Source organism: Electrona antarctica, assembly GCF_951216825.1.
Source record: "Electrona antarctica genome assembly, chromosome: 2".
Lineage (NCBI taxonomy): Eukaryota > Metazoa > Chordata > Actinopteri > Myctophiformes > Myctophidae > Electrona > Electrona antarctica.
Genome location: NC_136807.1, coordinates 33,314,806 through 33,338,630, shown reverse-complemented (window position 1 = coordinate 33,338,630; position 23,825 = coordinate 33,314,806). Strand labels below are relative to the sequence as shown.

Genomic DNA, 23,825 nt, shown 5'->3' with positions numbered 1-23,825 from the left:
ATTGCATCAGAGCTATTTAGTATTGTTATGCATGCTTTGCTACTTGTGGCCTGTAACAAAGCATCCTCACAAAGCATCCTCACTTTAGTTCACCTTTAGTGAACTAAACCAAAACATCCTCAGGTTCACCAGTTTTGGTTCAACAGTCAATTGCCATGGCAACTATGCTCCTTCATCCTAACAACTGCCTCACCACCCACAAAGGTCCCATGGCAACCATCACCAAGCAACCTGAGATGATGGAAGCATCATCTCAGTGTTATCTTTCTAGGAGAAGAGCAATAATATGTTTATTTTATTATTATTATTTTTAATATCTTTTGATACAGGTCAGTCCCAATGAGATATTTTTTTACAATGGAGCTCTGTTTAACATAGCAGTAGCACAAAAAGTTGAAACAAAACATGATATTCTCACTGTCGGATGGAAACCATGTATGTCCAAGAGCATTACTTTACAGGAAATGGAAAAAATAACCTGTGGATGCCACGCTCTTGCTAACCAGCTCAGTGGCCATGTGGTTAGTGTCCGGCCACCCTGAGATTTGTAGGTTGGTGTTTAGGCCGGGTCATACCAAAGACACAAAATGGGACCCAATGCCTCCCTGCTATTGGCACTCAGCATTAAGGTTGGATTGGGGTTAAGTCCCTGTGACATACTACTAGTGTCATGTCCAGGGGGTGTACAGTACTTGTAGTATCTCAAGCCACCCCATGCTACAGACACAGGAGATAGGGGCACAGTGGCAGTAGTGCTGTCGCCTCACAAAAAGAAGGTCCTAGGTTCGATTCCCGCTGGGGACGCTGTGGGTGTGTTCTCTCCTCCGCGTCACCAGTGCCCATACCCGAGGCGGGGTTGGCGAAAGGGCCTTTCTGTGTGGAGTTTACATGTTCTCCCGGTGTCCCCTAGGGTAGGTAGTAGGTACCCTCACAAAAAACATGCAGTAATCCTGGTCTCTAAACTGGAAAGGAACTGGTCGGAATAACGTGTTCCTTCCACGCGCTACATCCGGCCGGGGAAACTCCCCCTGTCAGGTGAAAAGAAGCAGCTTGGACTCCTCATACATAGAAGGAAGCATGAGGTCAGTCCGCTGCCCCCCCAGGTTGGCAGAGGAAGTGTAGCGCCCAGGATTACATTAGAATAGATAATTTACACTGGGTGAAAAGAAATGGGTTGCAAAATCATGGGATAAAAATATAAGAGGGAAACAGGAGATAGGCCACAAGGCTTACAGTTACCACTACTACTCTTGTTAATACTTTTCGTTGGTTCAATATTTATAATACAGTAAATACACACAGACACACTTATTAAACACTTTCACTTTAACTTTCAGGATGTTTTAAAAATAGCTAAAATGACCGACTACAAGCTCACACTTTTGTAAGACACTTTTGTACAATGAAGTAGGGCATTCATTTACAAAAAGCAGATATAAGGTTTCTGCCCGACAGCAACGATATGATGATGCTGATGATGAAGATGAGCCATAGATATACGGTAGACAGGCATAACATACAACTGATTGCTTATTTGCTGAAAGAACTTGATTGAATTGTACATGTGAGGGGACTTATAGGCTCTTTAGGTCCACTGGCAGAGCCTGACCAGAGCCTTTTGTGGTGTTTCTGGACAACAGTGTATCCGACCGAATCAAGGCCGGGCACTGCACTCCCTGTGGTGGTGTGGAATGCGTGTGTCAAATTTGAAGTTGGTGGGGCGAATGGTTCTAGAGTTACGTGGATTACAGATGTACGTACGTACGTACATACACACATGTACAGAGACGTGCTGCATTTATAGTAGGAGGAATTAAAATGCATGAACTTGCAGGGATTCATACTCCCCAGTAGATGTCACTGTTGTTCCCCTTTTTTATTACACTTCTACACAGTATGAAGGCTTATACAGAATTCTGGGGCCTGCATTGTTGTTAGTTTGTAATTACAATAACTTGTTAGTTTATCATTTGTATTCTTGTGAAGCATCTCTTCACTATGTGGCCGGTGGTTGTGTTAAATGAGATGCAACATAACTGTCAACTGTAAACTACTGTGAGTTTCTTTCTTTGTTCTTCATCCGCCCTCCGTCCACCATGTCATGTTATGTGCCCACTCCTCAACACTAACAGGAAATCCCTACTAGTCCACGGAACAGGACAATGACAGGACTAGAGGGAGGAAGGACCTTGGTCTTTTCACTGTGAGCCCTCAGCAATATGGCCTCTTATAATAACCTGCAGGGCAACAAACCCACGACACAGTAAAGATCCTCCATGTCCATTTATCCATTTATAGTCTCTCGATCCTTAGTTTTTTTCCCCACATGCATGGCGAGGCAAGGCAAGTTTATTTGTGTACCACATTTCAACAACAAGGTAATTCAAAGTGCGTTACATATGCTGTTGGGCAGAAACCTCTCTATATTTTAAAATGTTATGTTTTTTTTCCCGTAAAGGAATGCCCTACTTTGTCATACTACAGTGTCACAAGAAAGTAGCAAAAATAGCTGATCCACAAGCTCTGTAGACGTGCTATTTTTTAATTTTTTAATTTGAACCCTAAGCAGTATAACCGTTTTGGACATACGGTATTACGGTACTGTATGAGGTTTCCACCCGACAGCAATGATAAAAAACATTCGGCATTAAGACACCGAGCGTTAAGAGAGTGCAATAAAACAAAAAGTAAAAACAAGTAAAAAATAAACACAGAAACTTAACAATAAAATGACAGAGATTGCACATGCATGGGTGTGTATTGCAGGGATTATTCAGTGCAAACGGAGGACAGTCAGCCACACAAGGAAGGTTTTTGACAGAAAGGTACGCAGCCTGCTGTGTTTTCTGGAAGGTACATTTCCCTTTATATACTTGTCAGGGTCCAACACTGCCAGTGGGTTTGTGTCTTCTTACGGGACGGGCCTCAGCTGACACTCAGGAGGGGGAGGGGCCGCCTGCCTGGTGGGACACAGAGGAAATGCAGTGGTGGAAAGTATATTTACTCAAGTGCTTTACGTAAAAGTAACATTTTGAGGCACTTTTACCTTACTTGAGCATTTCCATTTCTTCCAATATTTCACCTCCACTACGTCTGAGAGGAAAATACTGCACGTTTTACTCCAGTACAATTATTTGACAGCTTTGCTTTGCAGATTTAGATGAATAATAATCTCTTGATTCTGAAATCAGGCATTCAGCATAACGAGTAGCCTACTTTTACTTTTGCTACTTTAAGTAAACTTTGATGCTAAAACTTTTGTATTTTGACTTATGTAATCTGAGTACTTCTTATGGGTTATGGGCAGAGGCGTATCTACAATAAGGCGAGGGCAGGCGTCCGCCTGTCCAAATCCATTTCTGGCCTGGCCAAAATCCATACAATGAGAAAAAAAGAGGACAAAAACAAGACCTGAGAACTATTAATGGACAGCTGATTGGCCGTTGCGGTAGAGCGCGACCCTCAATCACCCATTGGAATGTAAATGCATGCCTTTCAGCCTCTTATCCTACTCGTCTGGCAGGTATATCTCTTTGAAAACCTTTAGTGCTACGATTGTGCGTGGGGAGACGACAATTAACACATCTTGCCTGCCCAAAACGTCATTCCTGGATACGCCACTGGTTATGGGACAGGGCTCAGCTGACAGGAGGGGCAGGGGGGAGGGGCCGCCTGGCTGGCGGGACACAGGAAACGTAGGCAGGAACATGTGACCATGGAGTTGTTCCCCAGACCACAGCCTGCAGACTGACCAATGGACTCACTGCATGGGAACCACAAGTCAGCTGTGCACCGCTGGAGCATTCTTTGGACTTATTTGGACAAATGTTACTCAATGTAATCCAGATGTTATTTAGACAGATGCCAGGTTCATTGTTTACCTGGAATCCTATAGTTTCAATGTACAGATTGTTATTTAGACAGCATTGTTAACTTTAGACAGATGATAGGTTTATGGTTTACCTGGTATCCTTTTCTTGAGACTCTACTATACACTGCTCTCTCTCTGCATTCTGTGTATGTATTTATTTACCTTGTTTTATTGTAAGTCGCTCTGGATAACAGCATCTGCTAAATACCTAAATTGTAAATTGTGTTTGTTCCCTGATGGGTTGTTATTGAGCTGCTTTGCTGTTGTGTAGTTGTTAAATATCAGTGTATATGTATGTGTAGTATCTTAGTGCTGCAGAGATAGTGGATGCATTTTCTGCTCTGTAGAGCAGGTGGTTTGTGTTTTACACAAAAAACCTGTGTTAACGACCTGATGTTAACAACCTGGTCTTTCCTGTCAGAACGGTGCTGGTGGCATGTTACTGTGTAGTACGCAGTACATTATAGTGTGTTAGTGTGGTGTGTGTGTGTGTGTGTGCGTGCGTGCGTGTGAGAGAGAGAGATGTAAAGAGAAACTGAGTGTGTGTGCGTGCGTGTGAGATAGAGAGAGGGAGAGGGAGTTGGGGGAGAACACCACTTATTAAACTCTGTAGTATATTAACTCACAGGACTGACTTAAAGAGGGGGAAGGCACATATTCACTCTAAACCTCACCCTTGGATTTATAAAGCCATTAAAGCTGTAATATACGGTTGGTCTGGTCCGAGGTAGAGCTGCTACAGCTACAGTTCAGAGCCATGTATTGGCTCTCCTGGTCATGTGGTGTTTTAAATAGTGTCTGGTGTGACTGACACCAGGCCTACCATAACAATCTGTCAGATTTTCATGATATAGCTGTTACTCCACAGTCTGTCCGGTACATTTCCGCCATGAAGTCCTCTAAAAGACGTGTTCTTCTTCTTCCTCACCGCTCGAATGTCTACATGTGAGTTCCTCACCTGGTACCTTTTTTAAATCACTTGAATCCTAGTGTGTCCCTATTCTGGGGTAAACAATTTGTTTTTTCTTTTAAATGTTTCGAAATGATAATAATTAAAAACTAAATGTAATAACCGCCCCCATAAAATTGTCTCCGTGACCCACAAATGGGTCCCGACCCAGTGTTGGGAAACAGTGGTCCTTCACAGTGGTGTTAGGAGCACTGGGGGAGTCAGGGGGACCCTGGTCGACTAAGTATATAGGTAGGGTTTAAGTGATCAAAGGCCCATACCAGCCTTTTGACATAGCGTTCTCAAACTTCTCATATAGGCTAACGTCTCCCTCCCAGTCTTGTGCATTTACGAGACTGAGAGGGAGACATACTCTATGGCACCAGTGACCACATGCATAATATTGGGACTTACTTATGGATTAGAGCAGAATAAACCTAAAGTGTTCACACAGGAGGCGAAGATATTCATGCAGCACAAATTAGCCCTTCACTAAGTCCCTCCCCAACCCATTCTTGTCCAATAGGCACGTTAGCAGCGAAGAAAGCTTGACCTGCATAGCAACCGTTGCTAAACTATTTGGATTGGCATTGGACAATCTCTTTTTGGGGTGGGATTTAGTGAAGGGCTAATTCAATGCAAAGACACAAATTGATGCAACACTGCATCGGGCGGCACAAGTAAGGCGAACCGGGGCACAAGATTTACCTCTCTCGTCTCCACTCCATGAATGAAGCAAAGTGAAAAATATCTTCCTCTCCTGTGTGAAAAAAAGCCCTTCAGAATATTATTTTGATGAAGTGTGGTATTTTTCGTGTGATTTAACGATATGTTTCCAGAGGCATCAGACTTCAATAACAATCCTGAATAGGCCGATCAGTAATGGAAAAATTTATCCATTACTGAGGAATCGAAATGCCATCAACGTAAAAGTGACAAAGGACCTTTGTGTCATAAAGGCTGGTGTGCTACTTTAAAGTCAGTTCTATCTGCAATCATTCTGTGGATTGCCGTTTGAAAAGTCTTTGAAAAGTCTTATGATGACTATTACTCCAACTATCAACCTCTTACACTCTTCTCACCCCCCCCTGCAGTGTGGAAGGGGATTCCCAGTGTCCAGAGACGGGCGGCCACACAGACATCACCTACAGCCAGACCCCTTACATGCGCGGTTTGGATCGCTTCAGTGACAGCGTCGGCCCTCCGTCGGGCCCCCGAGGCCCGGCCTCCAGCTCCAGCGCCAGCTTGGCCTGGGCGCTGCGCACACGCCACCAACCTGCCAGCCTGGCGCTACGCAAACAAGAAGAAGAAGAGAACAAGAGATGCAAGGTCCTCTCAGATAGTTACGAGCTCTCCACGGACCTGCAGGACAAGAAGGTATCATTTCAGAGATATATTTAATCTTGTACGCTAATGTCAGTTCCAGCTCAGTGGTCTTCTGCTCAGAGTGTCAAGTCCCTGCGACATGTCCAGGGGATGTACTTGTACATCATGGCTGGGGGATGTATACATCATGGCTGGGGGATGTACTTTCACATCAAGCCGTCTCACGCTACAGAAACAGAGATAGGCTCCTGACCTATGGGCCACATGCCTCCTGTACCACTGTTTCCCATAGCTACATACTTACTAACTAATGTCACTGACTGGCCGCTCTTTTGTCCAGTGACTCACAGTTTTAGGCTATTTTTTACGTGAGTGTTAAGCCCTACACCAAAGGGTCACCATGCAACTCCTTGGGTCCAAACGGTTGCAAGGAGTTAACGCTAAAACCGCCACGACCCTTTGGTGTGGTTTGGGCCATTGAATTCCATGCGTTGAATCACTAGGGTCAACGTGGGTCAACCTGGGTCAACGTGCAACAAGACATATCACACCGCAGGGACAACGCTAAAACTGTCTTGACCCTTTGGTGTGGTTTAGGGCTTAAGAAAGATCATCTAGCTGAGTGGGTAGAGAGGCCCTCTGGTAATTAGAAGGTTCACCGGTTCGCCCCCGATCCACCCAGTATGTCTGTCAAACTGTCCCTGAACAAGACAATTAACTCACAAGTTGTGCTGGCCGAACGGATTGAGGATCGGTCTTGATACCGGAAGGTCGCCAGTTCGAATCAGCGGTCCGACACGTTAAAATTACCACCGCTGAAGTGCCCTTGAACAAGGCATTGAACCACTACGATGAAATGTTCTATGAGCAGGGCCTGGCTGGAAACAAGTTCTTGAGCTTAGCCCAGATACCCTGGGTAAATATAGTAATCATCAATCAGCCTGTACTATTTTTGGAAACAAAACAGAAAAGTATGAAATAGGACTTATGTGGTTAATAAAGTTATGCACTTTTAGGTTGTTCAGAAGCTCCTAACCAACCAGTGAAGTGTGTGGGTGCACTTATGTGGTTCAAATAAGGAGGCCAACATACACTATGTTTGGTGTGTGTGTGCGTGCGTGTGTGCATGCGTGTGTGCGTGCGTGCGTGCGTGTGTGCATGCGTGTGCGTCTTCTGCCAGGTGGAGATGCTAGAGAGGAAGTACGGCGGGTCCTTCGTAAGCCGCAGAGCTGCCAGGACCATTCAGACGGCATTCCGCCACTACCGCATAAACAAGAACTTCGAGCGACTCCGAAGCTCGGCCTCCGAGAGCCGCATGACCCGCCGCATCATCCTGTCCAACATGAGACTGCAGTTTTCATTTGACGAGCGTCAGCCACAGCAGCAGGCCCAGACGCAGACCAACTTCACCCACAGCGTGGCAGCGGGACCGCCTCATTCCCCGGATCCAGACCGCCCGGGAGACTACACACACTTAGAGGACTCCTTCTCCAAACAGGTACTCCTTCATCAAGGGTTTTAAAGCTATCTTCAGACTGACAGCGGCAGCCCAAATCAGATTTCTTGCCTATCCAGATTTAGAATTAGATTTCTTTGCGGGGCGCTAGCCCCTCTTATATTCAGCTATTAGTGTAGATTCTCGTCTTACACAAACATTACATTTCCATTGACAATGAATGGAGAACTTACATCATATGTGGACGAGCGAATTGGCTATTTTCGTACTACACAAAGATTAAATTCCCATTGACAATGAATGGAGAATTGACATCATATGTGTCTGAGCAAATCGGCTTAGCGTCTATTTTTGTCTGGACAAACTAAATTCCCTTTGACAATGAAATGAGAATTTTACATCATAGTGTCTGAGCAAATAGGTTTAGTGTCTATTTTACGTCATGATGATGTACGATGATAAGAGCGCCCCTCACTTGTTTTTAATCAAGTCTGAACAACAACAAAAACACATGGAAACACATTTTTGCTAAGCATATTTGAACCACATTCTTATGTGGTTTGAAATGCGATTAAAATCTGATTTGTCTCAGTCTGGACACTTGGACACTGGAGCCTCAGCCTATACTTATGACGGCATCGCTCACCGAAAATAGCCAATATGTTTAGCATTACTCACACCAAGGTCGTTCCATCGTTACCACAGTAACAAAAGCAGATAGGTCGACGATGACTGAATAGAATACACAAATCCCATCGAATCACTTGCAAATAACTGAGTAGACAGTCGGTCCTAAAGATGAGATTTGAGAAATAAATTTGTCTGCATTCTGAACAATGCCTAATTGTTCAAACACTACCATGCCGTCAGAGATTCTCAGAGGACGCTACTTTAGATTAACTCATTGACAACTAAGTGAAAAATGCACCATGGTGACGATAAACGTGTCGTGTTATAGTAGTTGTGTTTATTAGCATTCTGCAGTACGTCCTGTTTCTGTTCAGCGACCCTGATTCCTCCCCGTCTCCGCACCTCCTCAGGTGAAGTCCCTGGCGGACTCCATCGACGACGCCCTGACCTGCCGCGCGGGACGCGACGACTCCCAGGAAGGCAGCAGGGAGGGCGGGGCCATCGGTGAGGACTTTGGGGAGTGTGTGTGGAGCAGCGGCAGCAACCCGTCCTCCCAGAGGGGTCTGGTGGGAGACAGAGCCCGGGCCGGCGGAGGGGGACACAGCATGCACGGGGACAGCACCGCCACCTCCTACAGCGACGTCACCCTGTACATGGACGACTGCATTCCCTCGTCCCCGCTGTCCCTGGACCGCGCCCCCAGCAGCACCGACACAGAGTACTGGGGCCCTGGCGTGGGTGTCGGGGTCCGCGAGGACAGCCGAGACACCGAAGGAGGTGGGAGCAGCAATAGTCGTCGCAGCACCCCCTGCACAGAGTGTCGGGACTATCGCCTGAGAGGCGCCCATCTGCCCCTCCTGACCATCGAGCCGCCCAGCGACAGCTCAGTGGACATGAGTGACCGTTCGGACCGTGGCTCGCTCAGCAGACAGCTGGTCTACGAGCAGGAGCCCAGTGGAGGGTCCGGCTCCCCGCAGGAGACCCTTAATCACTCCGCCAACGCAGGGAGCCGCCCCTCCTCCACCGCTGCTGCACAGGGTCAGACCCGCGCCAGCGGCAGACCTTTACCCACGCACGTCCCTCACCACGTGGCACAACACCACCACCACCCCATGCACCACCACCAGTACCCGGACACGCCCTCTTCCTCCTCCTCGCCGCAGCAACCCCCCACCACGCCCCTGTCGTCGTCCTCGTCGATGGCGGCGCTGCCCCCCAGCGGCCTGGAGCAGCCGTGCTGCTCGGACGGAGACAACGACTCGCTCAACTCCACCACCAACTCCAACGAGACGGTGAACTGCAGCTCCGGCTCGTCGTCCCAGGACAGCCTGCGGGAGCCGCTGCCTCCGCTGGGCAAACAGACCTACCAGAGAGAGAGCCGCCACAGCTGGGACTCACCACCGTTCAACAACGATGTGGTGCAAAGACGACAGTACCGCATCGGACTGAACCTCTATAACAAGTAAGAGTACTGAGGGGGGGGGGGGGGGGGGTAAACTCTACAGCATGTAAGATCACTGGGTGAAGCACCTGTCCACCAACACAGAGTCTAGGGAGGGAGGCGTTAACTAAATTGGGAGAAAAAAGGGGTAACCTTCAAATTGGGTATTTCTGCTGAATGTTCAACCCAGAAGTATACTAAGGTTCGTGTGATATTGTTTGTTTTGTCTCTGGTGTCAGGAAGCCAGAGAAAGGCATCCAGTACCTGATAGAACGAGGGTTTGTGTCTGATACTCCGGTTGGGATCGCTCGCTTCATCCTGGAGAGGAAGGGCCTGAGCCGCCAGATGATTGGAGAGTTCTTAGGCAACCGGCAGAAGCAATTCAACAAGGATGTCCTCGAGTGAGTCTGGGTGTCACAGCCAACATTCATCTGATTGTGTATTGATGTGGTGGAGAATACAGATGCACATTGAGTGATTAGATGAAGAGAGCCTGATTCGTCATTTTTTATTGACAATTACGTGACCCTGTCAAAAGGATACGAAAATGTGGAATTGCATACTGTCACATATACACTGTTACAAGTGTAGAAGGGAGTTCTAGCCGCGCCTCTAGCCTATAGCAGGCCAATCTGGTGCATCTCAGGAGCAGGACATATGCGAACAAGAAGGCACTGGAGCAGCTCAGACGATTTAGGCCAGGATTCAGGTCATGACCTGACGAAGATGTAATTGACACATCGAAACGTGTCGCTTTTTACCTGCACCCTGTTACAAATACAATAAGGGCCTAAATCGTCTGAGCTGCTCCAGTGCCTTCTTGTTCACACTGTTACAAGTGTTAAGTGTTTAAAAGGTCTGTATTTCTATAGCACCTTTCTCCTAACCGCGTTACAATGTGCATTACATTCACCCATTCACACACACATTCACACATTCACACAATGTGCATTACATTCACCCATTCACACATTCACACACGGGAGGGGGAGAAAACCATCCAAGGAACTGCTCATCAGGAGCATGGTTCAGTGTCTTGCTCAAGAGCACTTTGACACGCAGCCAGGAGAAACCAGTGATTGAACCAAGATCCTTCCAGTTCCCACACAGCCACTGGTACCCAGGACACTCATTTCTGAATGCTTCGTCATTTATAATAATAATAACATCTCAAACTTATATAGCGCTTTTCTGAGTACCCAAAGACGCTTTACATGGGGGGCAGAGGTAGCAACAAAATAAAAACAACTTTATTATAACTTTATTTATATTGTTGGGCTCAGGTTATAACGTGTTTAGACTACAACAGACTAGAACACTGATGCACAACTATGGATAACTCTAAAGGCTTTAGGATTAAAGGGTTAAAAATGTGTAAACAAACGTGTGTTTCAGCTGTGTGGTGGATGAGATGGACTTCTCAGGAATGGACCTGGATGATGCTCTCAGGAAGTTTCAGGCTCAGATCAGAGTTCAAGGAGAAGCCCAGAAGGTTGAACGGCTCATCGAGGCCTTCAGGTTTGTAGATGAGATTGAGCACACACAATCAAACGCTGCACATTTGCTGCTTTAAGGGCCTTGCAAACGGGGAGCGATAAAACGCGCCTATAGTTAATTTTCAATGAGCCCTGTGTTTTTGCTCGGAGAAGTCGCGGTGCGACAACGCAAGCGTATTTACGTGAGCGTGATCCCGTGCATTTGTTGCGCGCGTTCTCGTTGTTCTCGTGCACACGCCCGCGACTCACCAGACCTGGATTCTGTTTAGCTTTTTTTTTACGCTTGCGTTGTTGCGCCCCCCTGACCTGTGTTGATCCAGGCAACAACGCCTTCGTTCCTAGCTTCATGTTTGCAAGGCCCTTTACGCTGGGAACCCACCAAAAAAAGCACTTAATTATGCATGGAGGTTTGTTTGCGACTGACTGTCCAAACCTGGCCACAGCAAGACGTCTGGTCAATGCGTTTCAATGAGAATGTGCGTGGAAATCTGCGTCCGTGCATGGCCGGTCATTCATATCGAAGCCGTGTCCGCTCGCTTGTGTTTGCACCCTCTGTGGGTTTCAAGCATTTGGACAGGGGTTCCCAAACTCGCAAATTACAAAACATTAACATCCCACTGCTTTAGGACAGGTTTTCTCAACCTGTGGGCCGGGGCCCACTGATGGGCCATGATGATACTGCAATTAGGCCACTAACTAATTGGCAAAACACAAAGATTTGAATTATATTATATAAGTAAATAAATACATACATAAATGTAAAACTGTGTTTACATTGTGATACAGATAAATAACATAAATAACATAATGTTAGTCAAATGCACATGGCCACTGACCACTAAACATTAAGTGGTCAAGTGGCTGAACGCTTTCGAGATCCAGAAGAGGTTGCGAGCCATTACTTTAGAATAGGATTTTCTGCTTTCTAATGGTTGTGACTGCAGAGTTGTGATGTTTGATGTCTCCTCCTGCAGTCAGAGATACTGTGTGTGCAACCCCACCCTGGTGAGGCAGTTCCAGAACCCCGACACCATCTTCATCCTGGCATTCGCCATCATCCTCCTCAACACAGACATGTACAGCCCCAACGTCAAAGCAGAGAGGAAGATGAAGATGGACGACTTCATCAAGAACTTGAGAGGTAGTCTAAATGGCTTAAAAAAAGAAAATAAATCCTTTCCTCTCCTTTAACCCCCCCCCCCCCCCATCTGACGCCCCCCCTGGGGTTATCGCATGGAAATAACATTGGACCCTTCTCGGGCAAAACTTAAGAAACGCAAATATAACATCATACAATCCACAGAAATCCGTAAAATTAACATACAGTGATACTGACGTAGTGAAGAACTAGGGGATGTGGAGGGAGTTTGATCACTGACAAGCTTGCAGAAGAAGGTGCTGTGAAGTGTGAACGCGCAGCATGAAGAGTGAGCTGTGTTTTGTTTACAAAGACCAGTTAAAACGAACCATTAGGATTGAGGGTGTATGTGTTAGCTTGTTATTTTGCAGGGTGACTAAGTGTGGGGAACAGCCTGACTGCCTGAACTTTTGCAATGCTCGAGCAACGCAAGAGCAACCACTGCAGATTTATTTACTAGTTATATTGTACCGTACAAATAGTGTGTGTGTAGATTTTCAACTGAGAAAACCTTGCCTTTCTACAGTGTCACCAGCATAGCAGTGGGAACTACCTTTTGGCCAGCAACCTGCCAACCATAACCAATCAATGCTAGTTGCTTCTGTGCTTTTCTTTGATTTGGGACCAACAAAGGAATCAGAAATTAGTTTGTAAACAACCGAGAGGGGGGGAGAGGTGAGAGGGGGGTTGCACCACTCAGTTCACACGGGTGTGATTTTTTTTAATTAAATTGATTTCAATCTTCAGCTGTTTGAATCGTAGTCTTTGTATATTTTATTTTATTCCCCCAACCCAGTCCCATATTTTTTTGTTTATATGAATAATGTGAGGTTTTTCTTTCTTTTCTTTTTCCATCATTCATTCATTGTCAACGTCCTCAACCTCCAGCCCGAGGGGGGGTGGTAGCGGTACCTGGGAAGTGGGGGGCCCAATTTTGAAAAGCTGTGTCTTCTCACAGCACAATCATCCCAACGTCAATACACCACTAATGGACCAACCTTTGCATTTTAAGGAGTGGACAATGGTCAGGACATCCCCAGAGACCTGCTGCAGGGGATCTACCAGCGCATAGAGAAGTGGGAGCTACGCACCAACGATGATCACGTGACCCAAGTGCAGGCTGTGGAGAGAGTTGTAGTGGGCAAGAAGCCTGTGAGTTTCGTGTTTATTGATGGCGGTGATGTTTATTGTTACTGTATGGAACATACAGAGACATTTTGTTAAGTGCATCCACTTAAAAACACATAGCAGCATCAACAAAGAAATACAGATATATAGGGTTACAACCAACCATCCATTATTTTCTTGGTCATTATTGTATCGATTACCTTTTCACTAAAATAATTAGGCCTAACTGACCACTTACTACTAGTGGTAGCCTGGTAGGGACAGGCATTAATTAGATCACAGGACCTGACCGGATAGGACAAGTTAAGAAATGTGTGTGTGTGTGTGTGTGTGTGTGTGTGTGTGTGTGTGTGTGTGTGTGTGTGTGTGTGTGTGTGTGTGTGTGTGTGTGTGTGTGTGTGTGTGTGTGTGTGCGCGCGCGTGCGCGCTGTAGGTGCTGTCTCTTCCACATCGTAGGCTGGTGTGTTGCTGCCAGCTGTATGAGGTGCCGGATCCAAACAGACCTCAGCGGACCGGACTTCACCAACGAGAGGTCTTCCTTTTCAACGACCTCCTAGTGGTAAGACTCAACGCTTGTTTACTTCTACGTGGTGGTAGCCCAGTTTCTGTAAAGCAGTGGCTCTCAAACATTTTAATTTCAAGGACCATATGGACCCTGAAGGTTCCATTTGCACACTCCCAGAGCTACAGAGTAGACCTCTAAAGGTCCAATTTGAGAACCACTGCAGTCAAGAAATGAATGGCAATGGATGGTATCTCTCTCATACAATTCAACCCTTCTACTTTACAAAATTGTACTGCATTTTGTTTACATTTATCTAATATATGTTATATAAGTAATATAAGTAATATAAGTTTGTACGTGAACACATGAACAGCGAACATGTCCAAAACTAGGATACATACTTGCTGCTTGCAGCTATATTTATTATTATTATTATTATTATTATTATTATTATTATTATTATTATTATTATTATTATTATTATTATTATTATTATTATTATTTCACCTGCGTCCAAGCCATACTCGGGTTTCCCGCACGGTTGAAATGTGTTACCACTGAGCTAATAGAGCATGCCTGCTTGCTCAGGGGAGAAATTTACTTTAAGGCAGTACCACTAGTCCACCATCAGTGGTCCTATCAGACCACATAATATAAATGTCTCAATAGAAAAGCAGGGAGACTAAATCACAGCAGTTGTGTTAGGTATATTGTATTACGCTAACCCATTCAGACTTAAGGACAATTCTACAAAATCAGTAGTTCTCACACTTTAAGGAGATTCATGAAGCGCTGTTAGCTTGTATATCTGCTATTTTTTAACAGCCAATGCAAAGATCTAAAATGACACAGATGCTTTCCTGTTTTTTATGGGTTAACACACGCTACCATACTATCAAAATACCATTAATTCAACAAATTGGTTACATATAGTGTATGTTTAGCACAACCTTCTCTTGTTTTTAGGTCACCAAGATCTTTCAAAAGAAGAAGGCATCAGTGACCTATAACTTCAGACAATCTTTTCCTCTGGTGGAGATGCAAGTCCACATGTTCCAGAACTCCTGTGAGGAACCCACCTCATCTTTTCTTCCCCTCTGAACAAACATTTCCCTTGATAATTCTCAGCACATGAAACATGAACATGAAAATACATACTGTGTATGTGTTACCATGGCTTACCAATACCTGTGTGTGTGTGTGTGTGTGTGTGTGTGTGTGTGTGTGTGTGTGTGTGTGTGTGTGTGTGTGTGTGTGTGTGTGTGTGTGTGTGTGTGTGTGCGTGTGCGTGTGTGTGTGTGTTTCTTAGATTACCCTCATGGTATCCGTCTGACCTCAGCAGTCCTTGGTGGGGAGAGGAAGGTTCTTATCGTGTTCATGGCACCCAGTCAGCAGGACCGCACCCGCTTCGTCAGTGACCTCAGGGAGAGCATTGCTGAGGTTCAGGAGATGGAGAAGTATAGAGTTGAGTGTAAGTACCCCCCCTTGCTGGTCATTATGGTGAACTGCAACACTGAGCAGGCTTGTTCTCAAATTAAAAATTATAAATAACACATTTAACATGACCAGGTCAACCAAAGTGCTGTACAAGTTACAAATATATATATATATACAATTAGCAATCAATGAGCACAAACAAACAAACATTAGCACAAGTGAGGGAAAACAAGGCTATATCAACTGTCACTGATTGGCCAGGGAGAAGAAATAAGTCTTTAGCAAGGATTTAAAAATAGCTATCGACTCGGCGGCTCTGATGTGTATGGGCAAATTGTCCCAGAGCCTGAGGGGCAGCCGCCGCAAAGGCCTGGTCACCCCTAGTTCTTTTTTTGGTCGTTAGCACCTTCAGCAGCAGCTGGTCGGCCGACCTCAAGGCTCTGTGTGGTGTCAACTCACTTATAATTTTAAAGGCATACATTAAAATCCTAAAATCTATTCGGAAGCGGAAAGGGAGCTCTGTGCAGAAAAATAAGTCATGGATTGTGTGTGAGACAAAATGACAGTTGGAGACGTTAGTGAAGACTCAAGGTTGGATGCCTCTGCATGCTTCTAATATCCCCACTCTGGTCATTCATTTTTATGGGCTGGCCGGTGGGCTCAGTGACAGACAAAACAAACATTAAACTCTATTCATTGTTAATGGCATTTCATGTTTGTGTTAGTGACAAAACAGGAGGGGCTAGAACCCCTAACAAATAATAATACAAAAATATACTGAGATAGTAGGTACAGTAAGTATAGATGGCTTCATTGGCTGAGAACTCTTTTTCTTTTTTTCCTTTTCTTTTTTTTTACAAATCAAATCCTGGGTACAGGAACATTGCTATTATGTGTGTGTGTCTCGTCATACTTACAAATTCTCCTTGTCCTGTCTTGTGTGTACCCAGCGGAGTTAGAGAAGCAGAAAGGTGTGATGAGACCCGGCCTGATGACTGGAGGTGTGGTTGGAGGAAGTGTGGGTGTGAAGGGTGAAGTCGTCAACGGCAGCCTGGGGAGAACCAGTCTCGACGACATTTACTCGGCCGGCGAGGGACTCAAACGCACGGCACTCAGCTCATCTCTCAGGGACCTATCGGACACAGGTGAGACGACGGCACTCAGCTCATCTCTCAGGGACCTATCGGACACAGGTGAGATGACGGCACTCAGCGCATCTCTCAGGGACCTATCGGACACAGGTGAGACGACGGCACATGGTTCATTTCCGTTTCCTGGGTTGCACAAGTTAACAGAGGACCTGGGGCAGCTTCCTTCTCTCCTTGCTATGGCTACATCTCATTGTCCTCCTGTACCTCTGTGTCGTATAGACTAGAGCCCGACCGATGGCAGGTTCTTGGGTCGTTGCCGATTTAGTGGTCTTAGACCACTTAGTTATTAGTTACTAATGTTTGACCCAGATTTTGTCAGAAAGTGCAAAACTAGTTCTAATCAATTTGTTCTAATCAAAACTTAGATTTGATTTAAGTGTCTATTCGAGAACATTTAACTTATAAGCAAACAAATAGACACAACTAACTTTTTGATAGATACAAAAAAAATAAACAATAAAATATAATATTTTTAATATTAATATTAAGAACATTTAACTTGAAATTATACAGTGAACAAGACAAAATGTAATTAATTAAACTGAACATTTTATTCAACCACTTATGCCACTAATCCCAAAAAAGCTCAAGCTTGTAGATCTTCTGTTTTTGAAAACAAAAATTATTCTAACATTTCTGAAATCATTGTTTTCATAGTTGCCGACACAGATGTCGTAAAAATAATAATAATAATGACCGATATCTCGGCCAAACCTCTGGCTCTAGTTGAGACGCAGCTACAGTAGTTCACATGGTTCTTCTCACATAGCGCACATAGCTGCACCTCTGAAACATGCTGTTCTCTCTGCTCTATTGCTAACCTGACTCTTCCTGGTGGGGTTCACGCTGCAGGGAAACGTGGTCGCAGGAACAGTGTTGGTTCCCTCGACAGTACCATGGAAGTAAGTCCAACCACCTATAGACGTGGAACTGTGAACATGTAACCTGTAAACTGACCCGCACGACGCGCACGTCCCTTCACTAGAGCTGTTGCCTTCCATCCTGTGCGTGCGTGCGTGCGTGCATGCGTGCATGCGTGTGTGCGTGCGTGCGTGCGTGCGTGCGTGCGTGCGTGCGTGCATGCGTGCGTGTGTGCGTGCGTGCGTGCGTGCGTGCGTGTGTGCGTGTGTGCGTGCGTGCGTGCGTGCTTGCGTGCGTGCGTGTATGTTTGCACTGCAGTAATTGTACAGCCTTTGCATGCATGTCTGCTTTAAAAAAATGTCCCGGCATACCAATATATATATCCAGAGTGAAGTAACGCTGTGTCGCTTGTGTGATACTGTACTGTACTGTACTGTACTGTACTGTACTGTACTGTACTGTACTGTACTGTACTGTACTGTACTGTACTGTACTGTACTGTACTGTACTGTACTGTACGCAATGTGGCATAACGTAACGTAATGTAACGTACCGCACCGTAACATAACGTAACGTAACGTAACGTAACGTAACGTAACGTAACGTAACGTAACGTGTCTATACTGTACTGTACTGTACTTACTTCTGTATTGGACTGTATTATAATGTATGTTGTCATGTGGCAGCGTTGTGTGGTCTTTTCTAACATTTGATGACATTTATGGTGACATGGTGGTCTTTCTCCTGCAGGGTTCCATCATTAGCAGTATACAGCCTCACCAGCGCTACCCGGTGGCCACTGTGCTCCCTGGCTGCTACGGAACAGAAGACTACCGGCCGCATCGCCCCATCCTGAGCCCCGGGACGGGGGTGGGGGGTGGGCCGGGGCAGCAACACACCACTGCTGGGACGGCTGGGGGAGCCTCCAGCAGTGCAGAGAGAACAGGGCCGGGCGGTGGCCCAGCAGGGACCAACAACAGCGGATCCTTCCTGGGCTCCTTGTTTGGCAGCAAGCGCGCCAAACCACCGGGGCCCCTCATTCCACCGGGGCCACCCTACCCCGCCCCTGTCCCCCCGCCAACTACAGGAGGGCCCCCACCTCTCTCCCCTTCATCTCTGTGCCAGTTGGACGGGGGGCCCTCCAAAATCCAGGCGCTTCATGCACAATACTGTCACACGGGCACCGTTCAGCCCCCGCCACCATACTACCACCATCATCGGTACCACGCCCAAAGCGCCCCTCCACTTTCGCAGGGCGTGGTCTCTCATATCATACAGAGAGGTCCGCTACACTGTCGGCCGGCGCTTGGCCCACCGCACGCCCAGCACCAGCAGCTGGCCCATCTCTCCCAGCTCTCCCAGCATGGGCCTCCGGGTCGCTACGGCAGTATGGTGGTGGGCTGCCCTCCCCCCCTTTCTCCTCACTGCCAACTCTCCCAGAACCCCCAGTTCAGCCTCTACCACGCACCGCCCATACACTCTGCTACCAGAGGGGGCAGTGCCGGGCCTGGCCCCAAGCCCCCTCTCACCTTGTCTCACTCGCACCCACACCCGCACGCACACTCCCACACCCACCCCAGGCACGTGTCTACGCCGCACCCCGCCACCCATTCCATCCACCAAACACACTTCATATTCGGCACGCTGCCCCACCACCAGCCGCACGGCTCCGTCGCTGCCCATCACGCAGCCTCCGTCGGCCTGTATCTGCCCCAATACCCTCCGCTCTGTTCCATCCCCCCTCCCCCCCCCCCACTCCCCTTTACCCCCCCCTTCCTCCCCCCTTACCCCTCTTATACCTCTCTGCCCTCACCCCACCCAGCCGGGGGCGCAGCAGCAGGTGACGGGAGTCTCGGCGACAGGCACCGCGGGCGGCAGCTCCAAGTCCAAACCTATCAACCGGATAAGCACCGTGGTGTGAGCCGCATGTGGGCCCAGAGGGGCGCCAGGTGGGACGACAGGGTGGAGGAGGCCAGTGGCAGGGCCAGGGCGAGGACCAGGTCTGCCAGGACGGACAGCAACAGCAGCAGCGCCGGTGACAAGAAGAATCGGAACTTACTGCGCCTCTGTTACTTTCACCTCCGCTTCCCGCACATGTAGGTGGAGTACGTTCACATCCTAGAAACAAGCCGTCACACACACACACACACACACACACACACACACACACACACACACACACACACACACACACACACATATATATACATGCGCACACCAAGGTTATTATAGTTTTGCATTTTTTATTAGTTTTTTTCATGCTTTAATTCGATCAGAGAGGAGGAGAAAGACAATTACATTTTGTGTACAACAGGTACATGAGAGCAAAACTACTTCTTCAGACAATAATAGTAATAAGAATATTTTTAATAGTTAATAATAGTATTTTTTTAAGACGTAGTCAAATAAATAATAAGGGAATTAAATTAAATCCGGAAAAACACTGATGACTGTTTTTCCCTGTTTTTAAGGCTTAGTTTTTATTAGTTTTATTGGAATATGAGTTATTAGTGGGGGATTAAAAACGCTAAAATATAATTAATATCCATCCTAAATATTATCAATTGTCTTTGATGATTTTAGGCTGTTTTAGTTAGTTTTGGAAACACACAACAGTTTCGTTTTTTTTGTAAAGCCATTTCAGTTTACTAAAATCTAGTTTTAATTATTTCGTTAGTTTACGTTAACAATAATAACCTTGACACACAGAAATACACATTCACACACAATCAAAGAAAGCCATATTCTATTAAACTGAAATTAAATCTGTGAATATATAACCTCAGTTTAAATGTTTGAAGTCCAGTTGGGTAGATTGTGTGCGCAAGGCTTTAGCCCGAGATTGTTGACACTTGACACAATCCAACTTGTAGTAATGCAGCATTGGAGCAAAGGTAAACCATGAGTGAGCCCTTGTAGTAATGCAGCATTGGAGCAAAGGTGAACCATGAGTGAGCCCAGATGCCTCTACGACAAAAGACTAAACCATCTCAGTACATCCCAGAGGGGCTTCGTATTGTAAACCGTCATAGAGGATAGTTTTGTCCATTGCAATAATTTACTTGGCTTCATGGTGTCTCTGTTCTTACTCGCAGGGTTGTGCTTTGCTGAAAAGCATCCTTTTCTAATGTTGGCCTAAGACACATTTTGCTCTGTCTTAACCTTTATGACAGGTGAACGCTTTTCTTTTTTGCTCAATGGTCTTTTACATGTCAACAGTGGCCACCTGGCTTCAGAATGGGAATTTAAGGTAAAAATGACAAAAGAAAACAATAATATATTTGAATGTTTCTCAAGCTTTTATTTTATTTTTTGCTGTTGTATTGATATTATAGTATACCTGCTCTGAGTATGATGAATATTGTCCGATAATTGTTTTTTATCAGTGATTCATTATATAAGCTGATGTTCACTTGTATATGATCATAGAAAGTATATGCACATAATGCCCTCTGTTCATCATAATCATCTGAGGGTGTTATGATATATGTGGTGTGATTTATTTCCAACGTATGATAATTGCATTTGATTTGCTCTCTTTTTAAGTATTATTATTGGTTATGGTTATTGAATATAATGATTAATATTTAGAACAATTTTGGTTCAAATAGATTTGGGCACCCTCAAAATAAATCCCTGTCTTTCTGTATTGTTTGTATAGAAAATGCAACTAAACTGAGGCGCAATTTATGAACTGGGGTGAGTTACAAATCCTGATCAATGAATTATTTTTTTAGGGTTTTTAGGTCCCAAATAGGAAACTGGTCATGCAAAGAATGAAATGTCCTGGATTTGTCTTATGAAGCGGACACGGTAAAATCCTCTGTGTTCATTTAACCCTGTAAGTGTGAAGGGTTCATTTGGTTATTTGTTTACTCACAGAGTTACAAATGGACATATTACACATTAGCACATGAGCACAAAGGATTTTACTGTGTGTAGTAGTTTTTCACTTCCTTGAAATCATTTAAAGTCAATCATTGCGTGATATTGACATGTCTAAGCACGCTTTAACATGCAGCTTTGTGGTTTTGCACACGTGGTGTCTTAAGTCAGAAATGGCCTTTCTTTTCAATTCCTCCCTCTCCTAATGTATCTACATTTAAAGATATCAATGTGTTTTCTACTTTGACAGCCTACTCAATGGGCTTCTTGTGAAGGAGCCATAACAAACATCAAGACTGTAAAATGCTACTTGTTTCTCAATCCCTCTAGTCTAGTGTGTGCTCTCCCTTTTGCTAGTGACAGCGCTTTTTGGGGATTGTAAACAGACCACTGTAGTGGTTTAACACCAGTGCCATTTATTGATTACCAAGGGAAGATTTAATATTTATCCATTAAAGAATGTGTGGGAGAGGACAAAGGAGAGAGCGGCACTTAAGAATGACAAGCTGATAGAACTGAATGAGATATACTGAATAAAGCTTAAATTATACTCCATTGCACAACTGAAGATCAGATCTTCAGGCAGGTCATCAAGCAAACGGCACCGTCGTTCTAGAGTATAATTGAGGCTAAAGAGCCATCAGGGGGGTTGGGTGGTGTACAGTTCCTGCCCATTATCATGACTAAGGGTTTGAATCCTCCGTGGCGCATCCGGCTTGGCCAGGCATTCCAACAAACACAGTTTAGCTGTCTTTGCTGGAGGGAAGTCGGATAAGGAGGCTGGTCTCTATCACTGTACTACAACAGATGACTCCTACAGGTTGGGTCAGGGCACCAGTCAGAAGGGATGTTAAACTATCATCCTCCACACGTGCTACTGTACGTCCTCCTGGTGAGGCCCCTCACTGGCAGGTGAAATGTCAGAGGAACCATGCAGGTTCAATACAATACCCAGAACCAACTACTCCAAAGATCAACCAGTAGGGGTAGGCAGAGACGAGACTACACAAGTGTGTGGGGAAATCACAGAGTTGGCATCATAATGATTCATTCATAAAGGATCCAAAAAAATAAAAAGCATCCATCAAATCAAAGACGCAAAAAATGAGAGGATTATGTTAAGATGTTTGGAGAGGTTCAGTAATGTGGTGGAAGACATTTTATGGGGTATGTGTTGGCTGGCCTGTTTATTTGACTCTTCTTGCATGACTACTGGTATATCTGCACTTATTGAATGGATTGTACTGTATAAACCTGAATGTACATATTACACTACACACAGGGTAATTACTGATTAATATGGGATAAATGATTCCCATTCTGTGTGCATGTGAGTGCCACTAAGTATGTAAATATAAGAGAGGAAATTGGATGGGAGATTTGGCCAAACTAATCACAGATTGTTTTCTCCCTTTTATTATTTTGTCTTCATTTTAGACTGAAGGTGTGAGAGTGAATTACCGTAATAAAAACGTACAAGTGTTTATATGGCAGAGTGCTTTATTGATATTATTTTATATGATATTGAAAATTTACTTTGTGTATGTAGTGTGTACTGAAAGAATAGAGAATTGAGATGTATTTATTGCTTCTGATAAATTAAAAAGTGTCCTTGCTGTGTAATGATCTGTGTTGTTTTTGTGTTTATGTAATCCGGGAGACACATTTTGATTATTTGTCTGCTTTGCTACGGAAAGTTAATAATGTGAACAATTTGGTTAAAAAGTATTTATAAAAGGCAAGATCATAGCTTATTATAAAATATAAAAGCTAATTACAACTACAAGCATTTGTTACCATGCATGTGTTCTTCATATCAACAGCAGTACAGTAACAGCTAGGTTTAATAACCAATCTCAATGTTTTATTTCACTCTACACATTTCTGGACACAATGAAATCCAAATCCAATCCTCTGATTTATATACACACAAGGAATGATACTGGTATTACCTGCACTACAGTATTGACCAATTAGACCACAAATGACCTCACCTCGGCCAGATTGGGAGTGAATGTAACAAGGTAATTGATTCTTTGATTGATTGATTTATTGATTGAATACTTTATTACGTATACGTATTATTTAGTACGGTCAAACAAAGTATAAAAAATCACACCCGTGTGAACTGAGTGGTGCAAGGTCTTATATAGCCTGATCAGCTGTGGTCTGACGTAATGTCAGTGACCATGGTAACCATGCTCACCCGTGCACGGACACGTACACAGGTACACAAACATACAGACAAAGCTGGTTGTTGGAGTGGTTTGCACTCCAACAACCACTCAAAAATCACACCCGTATGATGTAAGTGGTGCAACTCCGTGGGCATCCCTAGAGGGTCCCCGAAACATCCAGACCCCCAGGAACACACCCAGGGGGCCGGCCGGGTTCCGGCGAGCCACCCCGCGTCCGAAACGGTTGAGAAATGACAGAGTTACCATGTGGGGGTCTCCAGGGGGTCACTGTACTGTACTGTACTGTACTGTACTGTACTGTACTGTAACACCCCAAATCATCATAGGCTGCGCAACAGTGACACTTGGTTGTG

The 23,825-nt window shown here is 45.2% G+C and overlaps 1 protein-coding gene and 1 long non-coding RNA gene across 2 annotated transcripts in view; both read left to right on the top strand.

The window, feature by feature from the left end:
* The window catches only part of iqsec2b (IQ motif and Sec7 domain ArfGEF 2b), a gene marked incomplete at its 5' end in the record, with an annotated part of 50,168 nt that extends 30,325 nt beyond the window's left edge, over positions 1–19,843 (top strand). The window contains 14 exon segments of the mRNA XM_079488701.1: positions 5,915–6,197; positions 7,327–7,644; positions 8,643–9,694; positions 9,913–10,074; positions 11,069–11,191; positions 12,144–12,310; positions 13,320–13,459; positions 13,869–13,994; positions 14,907–15,006; positions 15,250–15,411; positions 16,328–16,522; positions 17,381–17,430; positions 18,140–19,132; positions 19,134–19,843. Coding sequence (XP_079344827.1) covers positions 5,915–6,197; positions 7,327–7,644; positions 8,643–9,694; positions 9,913–10,074; positions 11,069–11,191; positions 12,144–12,310; positions 13,320–13,459; positions 13,869–13,994; positions 14,907–15,006; positions 15,250–15,411; positions 16,328–16,522; positions 17,381–17,430; positions 18,140–19,132; positions 19,134–19,310 — 4,048 coding nt within the window. The 3' untranslated portion in view covers positions 19,311–19,843.
* A 201-nt stretch (positions 19,844–20,044) lies between these two features.
* Positions 20,045–22,897, top strand: LOC306912942. Its single transcript, XR_013788456.1, has 2 exons — positions 20,045–20,283; positions 20,330–22,897. It is a non-coding gene; the product is annotated as an uncharacterized lncRNA (long non-coding RNA).
* Positions 22,898–23,825: the final 928 nt, after the last annotated feature.